At 39.2% G+C, this 10,565-nt stretch overlaps 1 protein-coding gene across 2 annotated transcripts; it reads left to right on the top strand.

Moving 5' to 3' along the window:
• The first annotated feature begins 807 nt into the window (after positions 1 to 807).
• MS4A3 (membrane spanning 4-domains A3) lies at positions 808 to 10,217 on the top strand. 2 transcript variants are annotated; one of them, XM_079103164.1, is made up of 7 exons: positions 808 to 1,044; positions 2,396 to 2,552; positions 3,193 to 3,330; positions 5,676 to 5,732; positions 6,861 to 7,019; positions 8,244 to 8,345; positions 9,561 to 10,217. In XM_079103164.1, exons 1-7 carry the CDS (start codon positions 995 to 997, stop codon positions 9,693 to 9,695), a joined length of 798 nt encoding a protein of 265 aa, XP_078959290.1. In that variant the 5' UTR covers positions 808 to 994; the 3' UTR covers positions 9,696 to 10,217. The 2 variants fall into 2 exon arrangements, with proteins under 2 accessions (XP_078959290.1, XP_078959291.1); XM_079103165.1 differs by lacking the exon at positions 8,244 to 8,345.
• Positions 10,218 to 10,565: the final 348 nt, after the last annotated feature.

Here is a 10,565-nt window from a genome sequence, read left to right as displayed (position 1 = left end):
TTGGGGGCAGGGGCTAATATGACTTCTGTGGTTGTTCTAGTCATCATGGGTGTGGATTCCTGATAAAAGGATGAAGTGGGGCCTCCATCCTCTCTCTCTTGTGCATGCTCACTGGCCCTCCGCCATGTGATGATGCAGTATGAAGGTCCTCGCCAGAAGCCAGTGCCATGGTCTTGGCTTCCCAGCCTCTAGAACCATGAGCCAAGTAAACTTCTGTTATTTATAAATTTCCTTGTCAGTGGTATTGTGTTACAGCAGCAGCAGAAAGGGACTAAGGTAACTCATTAAATGAGAGGAAAGCTGGCTAACATTTCTATGCGGTAGATTTGTCTTCCATAATATTGAATTAAGGGAAGTACCTAGGTCATGGGCTATTGTGAGGCTAGCAGGAGTTTATATAAGTAAAGCTTTTTGAACAGTGTCTTGTACATAGTGATCATTTAATGCATTTACATTAAATTAGCACTGTTAATGTACAACACTGGACAAAGTAATTTACCTCTCAAAGCTAGTAAGAACTGAATACAGTTGTGCATGTAAAGTACCTGGTACCTTTGCTGGCACGTGATAGAGTCTAAGTACCTTAGTGACCACCATCCCTCCTGCCATCTACTCCTACTGTCTGGTTTTATCTCTTCTTACTACACAACCACTCTGGTCTTCTTCCATTCTACAACCCCTTCCCACTGACCTGCATACAATTTCTGCATGTATTTCTTGCTCCGACAAAGTATTAAGCGACATCTCAAAGCCAGAAGACAGTTAGTCCTGACACAAGTTTCCTACTTATTGCTGAACCCTGGGGAAGCTGATGGTCAGAGAGGCCACAGACACACATGGGATTAGCACACCTTCCAGTCAGTCAGAGACACATTCTCACTGGCTCAGCTGAAGTGTTGCACAAGGGAAAAATCCGTTAAGCCTGAGGAGGAAGAGCTGCTGTTTTCTGGAACAGACACTGGGGGGGATCATTCCTAAGCATCTCCTGCTCTCCATGAGATGGACTTGGGAGGAAAGAAGTCTGCCAAGGCCTGAAGCCCCAAGGTAAAACCCATTGGTTCCCTCTCTGTAGAAATTCCCCTTTCTTTCTAGTCTGTTGCCTTCCAATGACCTCTTTGGATGTCTATAAAGTGTTTTGTTGTTGTTTTACAGAGTTTTGGGAATATTTATTCTATAAGAATGGTTTCTCCTTAGAATGTGAATATTACTCTGGTGCCATGATAAAAAAAAAAAAATGGAGACATGTAGCTATTTCTTTGGGAAATGTGGGCATGGACACACACACACACACACACACACACACACACACACACACACTTACCTTATTTATGTTAAGTCCAAATGACTGCCAGCTCTGACAGGAATGAATAGTCTGGATGCTCCTGAAGATTGTGTGGGGTTTGGTGAGTGAGTTTCAGCATAAACTCTGAGGGATGATATGTGTAACTGGAGTCAGATTCCCAGGCTCTGATCCCTAACTCTTGAAATAGCTGACTGGTGGCCCCGGGAAAGTTATCTAACCTCTCTGGTCCTCAGCTTCCCACCCTATAAAATGGAAAGTGTCATAACAATAGTAACCATTCAAATGGATGTTGTGAGAACTAAATTAGTTAACATGAACAAAGTCCTTAGAACAACTTCTGCTCCATCAAGACCTGGACAGGTGAACTTAATTGGTAAATTTATAGGAAACTTATATTTCTCTGATTTTTTTTAACACTAAGTTCACCAAGAGTTGTAGAACATAACTTGTTTTAGCTGAAGACTGAAAATTCTCCCTGATGGTTTAGAAAAGTTAAACCCAAGGATATGCTTAGATTTCTTCCCTCCAGAGCTGCCATGAGGTTCTCAGTGAAAGGATCCAGAGTTTGCAGACATGTTTCCCAGGGTCATTCCTAAGGCAAGGCTACATCAGCTGGACCAAAAGTTTATGAGTGCCAACCCCATCACAGACATGGAGCTAGGCACTGTAGTCACAGAATGAGAGGAAAGTGAGGCTCAGCCACGTATTCTGGAAACTGAAGCTCAACCTGATTAAAGGGCCAGAGAAGGAAGTTGGGGAATCTGAGAGCAAGCAAGAGGGGTGCTTCATTCCGGTCTGGCCAGGACTCCAAGAGGCGTCCTGAGAGTATGGGGCAGGATGAGATTTGGTCTGCTGGAAGAGCGAAGCTTCCTGGGTGAAGCTTGCAGGGAAAGGTGTTTCTGGAGTGGAATGGCCCTCATAGGGTGGGGTAGAGCTGAGCACCACATGAACTTTGCCATTCTGCCCTCTCACCCCATTTGTGGACCGTCATTTTGATGCATGGACAGAATGGAACTCTTCCAACACATCGAAAAATATCAGCACGCGGGAAAAGGGAAATCTTTAAGCCTTTGGATTTCTTTTCCATGACAGCCATAAACAACTCCAAATGGCCTCTCGAGAAGGTAACAAGGCAGAGCCACCGAAGGCCTCTGGCAGCCAGGCAGAACCAGTGTTTGTGAATAGTTCTGTGTACTGGCCCTTGGAGGGAACGCAAGATCACCAGAAGGGAGTACTACAGGCCCTTGGGGTAAGCCAGCCTCCGTTTAAAAATTAAGAGGAGAGAAAAATAAACACCATGGGGAAAACTTTGTGTATGGCCAGAGGAGGAATTTCTGAGTTACTCATCACTAAGTCAGTGATGAAGGAAGTCTGAGACGTGTCAGACCTGAGAAGTAGCAATGGAGAGGCATTCTCTCTTGGCAGAAAGCAGCCCGTCCAACCACGGGGGATGGACTCCAAGGCCCCTCAGTCTTCCTTGGTGCCTTCTGACCCCCACAACTGAGGCTGAGCTCCATCACGTTCAGAGTCTATATTTCGAATTAAGAAAACTGCGTCCAGGGGAAGGCTGAGTGGATTGTTGCTTAACATTCGCCTGCCTTGATCACCTGGTGACCCGGGAGCTCACTGGGAGGGTATTTGGACTCTCTGCAGCACATTTGCTTTATACTTCTGCTGTTTAATGGCTTGTGAGGATGAAGGGAAAAGGGGGAGAGGCAAAGATGAAGTCTTGCCACAGGAGTTGATGAGGACAGAGTGGAACAAGAACCTCTGAGGAGAAGCTCTTGCCTAGCTAATGTAGGCTCCATGTTTGCACCACTGAAAGTCATGGTCTCGCCTTTCTGAAGGAAGTGAAGATGGCGCTGTGTCTTTTGTTTTCCTTCCTGCAGGCGGTGCAGATCCTGAATGGAGCGGTGGTTCTGGCCTTGGGTGTGTTCCTGGGTTCCTCACAGTACCTGACCCAGCTCTTCAGGCACTTCTTTCTCTTCACGTTCTACACAGGGTATCCACTGTGGGGCGCTGTGTTTGTGAGTATCCCTTCCCCCTGGCTATGGATCATTTCTTAGATGCCACAGCTGCAAGTGTGCTTGGTCATGAACACGTCGTTTGAAGGTTATTGGAAGGTAACATACTGTGGTTTTGAGTTATAGTTTTTGACATAAGCAAGGTTGAAAAGAAGCACCTTTTCTTTCTGATGAAAAAAATCCCATTTGCTGAGCACATGTAAGTCCCAAACATTAATTTAGTATCTGTATGTTAGATTTATGGATACTAACAGAATTGATGAAAAATGAGTACTGAATTGCCTTATGGTTCAGCTGGGAGTCCTAGCTTAGGAGATAAGAAACTTTTCGATGACTCTCAGAAAATCAGAAGTCTTTTCCCCAGTCTGGGTCAAAATGTAATCAGAAGAAAGAAAGAAAGAAAAAGGTTTTGGGGGCCTAGGAGATCTTTAAAATTTATTCACTCTGCTTTGTTATTTGATTATCACTTGCCTGAGGTTCATTTTTTAAAGTGGCTAATAGAAACTATTAATCAGCCATAGCTACTACTCTTACTAATATCGTTATTATTTGCATGTTTATCCTGGTGCTAGATCTTTGACAATTTACCTACGTTCAGTTCTGAACTGAACTTCAAAAATAAAGCAGCGACTATAAAACGTAAGATGCAGATATTTAATTGAAAGTTGTGAATAGAACATGTTATTGGTACATGAAGAAAAGGCAAACTTATAAAAATAAATATTTTATTTACAAAAATGAATATTTTATTTAATCTGACTACTTCTTGATCAAAATCAGAATTCCTATTCTGACAAAAGATTATGTACTGTTTCTGGGTACAGTCTGAAACATGTAATTTGAATTTAGCATTTCTGAAACTTTTAGACGATATTATTATTTTGAAACTAGGAACTCTTTCTAGATAACCGAGGTTTCACATTTGTTCTGCATAATAAATCCTGACTACCTAAATGGTGCATTTCCACACTGTACTGTAGAAAAGAGGATACTGATTCCAGTTTTTCAGTGAAGAGAGTATTTTTTCTCACTTAAGCATCATCAATACTAAGATTCAAAACTGATGATTGCTGGAAGCTTCTCTGGTTGGTACGCTGTAGAGCACAGTCTAAGGTCTATGGTGTGCCCTCTCTGCCTGCCCTTACCTAGAGCCACAGCTTGGTCCCCACCCTCCATCCCCGCTCACTGTATCTGTGCCCTGTCCTGCGCTGACTGCATGATCCTTTCTGTTTGTGTGACATCAGAAAAGACATATGAGTTCTTGTCCTTCATTTTCCTCACCAGGATGGTAAAATGAGTATGAGGACCTTCTCTTTGAATCTCTGAAATTAAATGCAAAAATGCATGTTAAAACATTAGGTATTATTAACAATTTGAATGCTTTCTGTGTGCTGAGCAAGTACCTGAGTCCACTTTATGTATCATTGTATGTTATCTCCACGCTGCCATCAGGTAGGTGACATCCACCACGGGGATGCGCACATCTCCATTTTACAGAAGAAGAAAGAGGTGAGGAGAGATTTGATGGTGATTAGACCAAAGTGACAGGAGAAGTAGGAGAGAGAGTAGGGATGGGGACATAGAGAAGATGCTCCACAGAGGGGCTGAGGAGGGTCCTGTGATAACTTCTTTACTGTCTGAAGCAGAATCTACAGATGCTTCCTGCATGTTCAGTCCAAATCCAAGAACTGAATATTAGTAGCAAGCTTTTCTCTCCGTGATTTTGGCAACTTCTCTCTCAACCATTCACAGGAATGGTTTGGTAAAGGGTGAGATTTAGGAGTTAAAAAATGATAAAAGTTAAGAAAAACATAACTATTGTGAGAATTCAGTGTATCAAAATCAGTGTCACAGAAATAGGATTATTAAAGTACTAATTTAAAAATTAGAGAGGACCCAGATAAAAACACTTAGATTTATAAAATATCTTTTGGAACATCTAGTCCAATAATTCAGACACTTATCTGCAGCTTGGATAGGAATATGAAAATCATATTCTAAAGGCTTGAATATGTAAATACATATATTTATTATAAACATAAGCAGACTAAAATCGTATTGCATTAACCAAGAATATATATGTTTTCAAAGTGTCTATAATCACACAAACTTGTTAAAATCAGGCATAAAACAAAATAAAAAGGTTGTAAACATATTTAAAATGTGAACTACTTTTAAATCTTAGTTGTATAAAATAACGAGCAACATCTAGTATAATTTGGTATTTTAGAGTATGAATTTGGAAATGAAGTTGGTATAACTAAAACTAGGTAAATGCTAATTCAGAGAGGGCCCAGAAACACATGGTTGAGACTTAATATTCTACATCTGCTTTACTTCCCGTTCAGTTTGTTAGTTCAGGATCCTTGTCTGTTGCAGCAGGGAGAAAACCCACAAGAATGCTGGTAAGTGATGGTTCCTCTTTCTCCATGCGTATAGGAGAGGAAATAAATTATTTTCAAACAGTGGAAAGATAGAGGTTGGCAGTTCACACTGAGTCATTTATTACACAAGAAAATTAATTTTCTTTTCTGAAAGCATTCAGATAGAAGGTCATCTGAAAGTCATATAAATTGTGGACATGTATATCTGGGATGGTTACAAAATATTTGATGAAAATGCTTCCTGATTTTAAGTGTTATTTGATTTAACCAATTATAATTATTTTGAGGATAGGATTTCCAGCAACTGAGAGTGAAAAATTCTATTCCTTTAGCCACTGATTAAGCAATGCTAAGTTTGTGTTCTGAGTCATCCATCCATTTGTATTCCAAGCTATGTCTGAGTTTGACCTTTGTTCTTCTTTCTGCTGATGTCCCTACATTCAGTCTACCATCCTGTCTCCTCACTGGGCTCGCTGGTTCTGCTCATGACCCTCTTTACTATTTTCCTTCATGATAGATTAGCTATAAATCTATTACTCCTTAGCTCAAAATTCTCTAGAGTAACTTTGCATTTTCTCAAAGTTAGAACCATAATTCTTTTATGACCTACAGGGTCCTGTGTGATGTGGCTCTCCGTTATCTTCTGTCTTCATTTCCTAGTCTTGCTTGTTTGCCTCCAACTACCTAGGCCACCTTGCTTCCCTGGAGCACTGTGGCCTCGGGGCTTTGAACTGAGTGTTTCTGTGACTGTGTGGATATATCCCCATGCACCCTCTTGGACATCTAGGGAAACACAAGTTCTTTGGTCCTCTCCCCACATGTCATTTATTCCCATTTAATACCACAGACCTCCACTCTTTCTCTGGATTTCCAGATTCTCCTGACATCATTCTATTAACACAAAGTACTTAACTGCTTCAAAATACCGCATGACGTACCTGTTGGAATGTTCCCGGTTTCCTTTGTCTTTATTCCTAGCACATAGCTCCATGGGTGGTGGGGGATTTTGTTCATCCAAGTTTGTCCTGCATCTAGAATGTTATTGGGCGGGTAAACAGCATTCAATCAATATTTGGAGAAATAATTTTTTTGCCAGGGGGGATAAAGGATGGCCACACATATTAATGGAAAATTATTTTTCCTCCTTAGATGCAAAACAGTTTTGGGATGAACATCGCCAGTGCTACAATTGCCTTAGTCGGAATCGTTTTTCTCTCAATACATCTAGTTGTGAATAACCTGTCCTTGAAGAGTTGTCCATCTTCACTGTCTCCGGACTTATGCCTGTACCTGGGTTCCTCATCAAATGTATGCATTTAAAACTATGTTTAATTATATAAAATATCTTAAACATTTCAAAATGTAAAGAAAACAATATGTCATATCCTGTGCTACCTTGATTTAAAATTTGTCTTTGCTGCCTATAAACTCTGTAATGAAGGAAAAGTTAAATAACCTTGGTATTTTAGTTTTCTCACTTTTAAAATGAGAATAATAATAGTACCATAGGTTTAGTGTAAGAATGAAATAAATTAATATTGGAAAAGCAATGAAAACAGTACTTAGCACATCATGTTAGAGTATTATTAACATTATGATTAATTCTCTTACGTTCCCTAGAGATAAATGTTTTTTAAAAATTTATCTCATATATCTCTGCTTAATAAGGCAAACTTGGGAGACACACAACTTTTCTCCACCATCTGAAAAGTTTTGAGTGATGACCCTCTGAGTTTATCAGAGTATGATGTTTTGACAGGGGAGTTTGTTCATAGACTGTCACATTATTTTTTTGGTCTGTGTTTAGGTATTCTCTTTTGAGGTCAACTTAGAAATTAATATTGTCCTTCAGGTTTGTCAAAGGCAACCCAATGATCTCCAAATTATTATTTACGCATCCCTGATCCTCCTGCTTTCTGACCTAGTCATAGAATTCCATGTCTTCATTTTCTTTATTAAATGTTTAATTATCTAAGTTTATGTTTCCCTGAGTTTTTCTGTGGATATAGTGGCATTTTTCCTCTAGAGAAGTTTTGGAATTGTATTTCTTTTAGGTGCCTCAGTGATGTACAAAGATCACTAGCAAACCAATGTGTTTACTTTTTTTTTTAATACCAGCTTTTTGCTTTAGTTTCTAAGGATCATGTAAATGCCCAAGCCTCTATGAGCTACTATTGATAAAACAGAGGAGGGATCACTTTTCTCCATTTTCTTAAACTACCTACTCATCTCCTTAGGTTACTTCTTTTCAAACTGATCAATATTAATAATAGTGTCAGAATTTTGCCTTTGTGGTCTCTCTGTTCCATGACTAGTTCACTTGGGTTTATATAGAAATTGTGCACCTCTATCTCCCCAAGGAGAATGTTCCTTTGATTGAGATTGAGAGTTTATGTGTCTGTGTCTTAAATCTCACTTGGGATTCACTTTATTCCATTTTGTGGGAAGGAGACACTGCAGTCTGGTTTCCTGCTGAGGGTTTTTCCTCTGCCTGTTTCCGCTGTGTTTGATGTGAGGTACCATCTTCCCTAGGGCCTGGTGTCTCTAATGCTGATCTTCACTTTGCTGGAACTGGGCATAAATATGTCTATCTCAATCATGTGGTGCAAAGGAAACTGCTGTGATTCAAGAGAGGTGGGTTTGTTTCAATGACTGATAAGTTGCCTGGCCTGCTGACTGCTCTCTATGGTTGAAGGTGTTTCCAGCAGAATTGGAAAGAAACTGATGTGGCAATGATTCTTGAGGTTCCTGGAATTAAACACTGTATCATTGTTCAAGATGGAATGAAATACAGAAAATAATTCAAATGCAAAAGGAAACAACATATTTAATATATAAGAGAATGCCTTTTTCTGCAGCTGGAATTAATTTTGATTATTTCCTTTTTAAAATTTTTTACAGACTGCATTTTGATTCATTGTACACAAAAGGGGTACATCATTTTGTGTCTATGGTTGTGCACGATGTAGATTCATAACATTTGTGTAATCATACATGTACATAGGATAATGATGTCTGTCTCATTCCACCATTTTTCATACCCCACTTCCTCTCATTTCCCTCTACATAATCTAACATTTCTCACAAACAATAATAGATGTTGGCGTGGATGTGAGGAAAAAGGCACACTTTTACATAGCTGGTGGAGTTGCAAATTGGTGCAGCCACTCTGAAAAGCAGTGTGGAGAATCCTCAGAAAACTTGGAATGGACCCCCTTTTGACCCAGTTATCCCACTCCTCAGTTTATACCTAAAGGACTTAAAATTAGCATACTATAGAATTGCAGCCACATCAATGTTTATAGGAGCTCAATTCACAATAGCTAGTTTGTGGAACCAATCTAGATGCCCTTCATCAGATGAATAGATAAAGAAAATGTGGTGTATATACACAATGGAATATTATTCAGCCATAAAAAGAATAATATTATGGCATTTGCAGATAAATAGATGGAATTGGAGGATATCATGCTAAGTGAAATGAGCCAATCCCAAAAAACCAAAGGTTGAATGTTTTCCCTGATAAGTGGATGATATATAATGGAGGAGGTGGGGTGGGTGGTTAAAGAATAATTATTTTCTTTTAATTTGTGATTCTTCAGCTATATGGCCCAGGAAAAATCACATATTCTTTCTTAGATTTTAGGCATCCTAACTTCTAAATAAAAATACTATTTTCATTCTCTTCTGATATTTGTTCTGAAGACTGTGCAAATAATCTTTATTCAGGGTTTAGCACAGTAGTAATAAGTTGGATGAATATTATTGCTGATGGCTTAATGGTAACAGGAAGGGATGTGGGGAGGAGATGGTGATCTTATTCTTAAAGACTAATGTTTTGTTTTGCAGGAAATTTCTTCACCTCCCAGTTCCATGGAATCAGGAATACCTCCTAATGAAGACAATTCCGAAAGAATCAAAACTCAATCTCAAATCTCCAAGGAGTCAGAGCTTCATTCAGGAACTCAAGAGAACATAAGCTGATGAAACTCAGTCCTTCTATCATAGTACCAATCGTGGGAAACTTGGAGATTTTACTCAATCTTTTCTGTCCTAATCATAAATTCCTTTAGTGTATTCTGGATATGGATGAATCAGTGTATTTCTTTAGGAATTCTTGGATTTGTAACTTCTATGATCACTATTCCAAAGTCATTCCTAAAAATAATTTCTCTTCTTCCTATTTCATTTCTTTGTGAGGTTTAAGGAAAGGAGGTATTATAATCACTATTTCATGTTTTCTTCCCAAAAATGCCATTTCAGACAACTTGGTAGGAGGGAAAATGAGTCAGATTTGTTTTTGCAGCACAGAAAAATGCTTCATGACTTCAGCTGACATCAGCATTACAAAATTTGTCAAATAAAAAAATCATCGTCATCATCACAAATGTGAACTATGACTTTCTTTTTCATAAAATATGTGAATTTAAATTATAAGTAGAAATAGTATAGGGAGGCCATGAGATAAGACAGACTAAGAATTTAGCTGAAGGCCACACAGGAGAAATTCAGAAGATAGAAATCAATTTTACCATATCTGAAACTGAATCTACACTTAGAAGACTCATGAAAACATGAATTTCATCTTTATTATACAAATGACACTTGTAGCAAATAGTTCCTTTCCTGGCTTGGCTTGGCTTCATTCACTTCTGTTGCTTTTTGAAGATTCCCAGGAAGGCTTTCTCCAAAAGAATCTTATGGAGGGCTGGGGAGATAGCTCAGTTGGTAGAGTGCTTGCCTTGCAAGCACAAGGCCCTGGGTTCGATCCCCAGTACCACACACACACACACACACACACACACAAATCTTATGGAAAATCCTAATGTACTGTCTCCATCCCATTCTTAACAA

The sequence above is a fragment of the Sciurus vulgaris genome, assembly GCF_902686455.1.
Source record: "Sciurus vulgaris genome assembly, chromosome: 11".
In the NCBI taxonomy this organism is placed as follows: domain Eukaryota; kingdom Metazoa; phylum Chordata; class Mammalia; order Rodentia; family Sciuridae; genus Sciurus; species Sciurus vulgaris.
Note: the sequence above shows the minus strand (reverse complement) of the source record. Positions and strands in the feature narration are given on the sequence as shown.

Bases quoted from the DNA above. Each gene is read 5' to 3' on its own strand.
- MS4A3 (XM_079103164.1), top strand. From the start codon at position 995: ATGAGATGGACTTGGGAGGAAAGAAGTCTGCCAAGGCCTGAAGCCCCA. The intron at 1,045-2,395 runs GTAAAACCCATT...TTTCCATGACAG, and splicing joins CCAAGGCCTGAAGCCCCAAG to CCATAAACAACTCCAAATGG. The intron at 5,733-6,860 runs GTAAGTGATGGT...TTTCCTCCTTAG, and splicing joins GAAAACCCACAAGAATGCTG to ATGCAAAACAGTTTTGGGAT.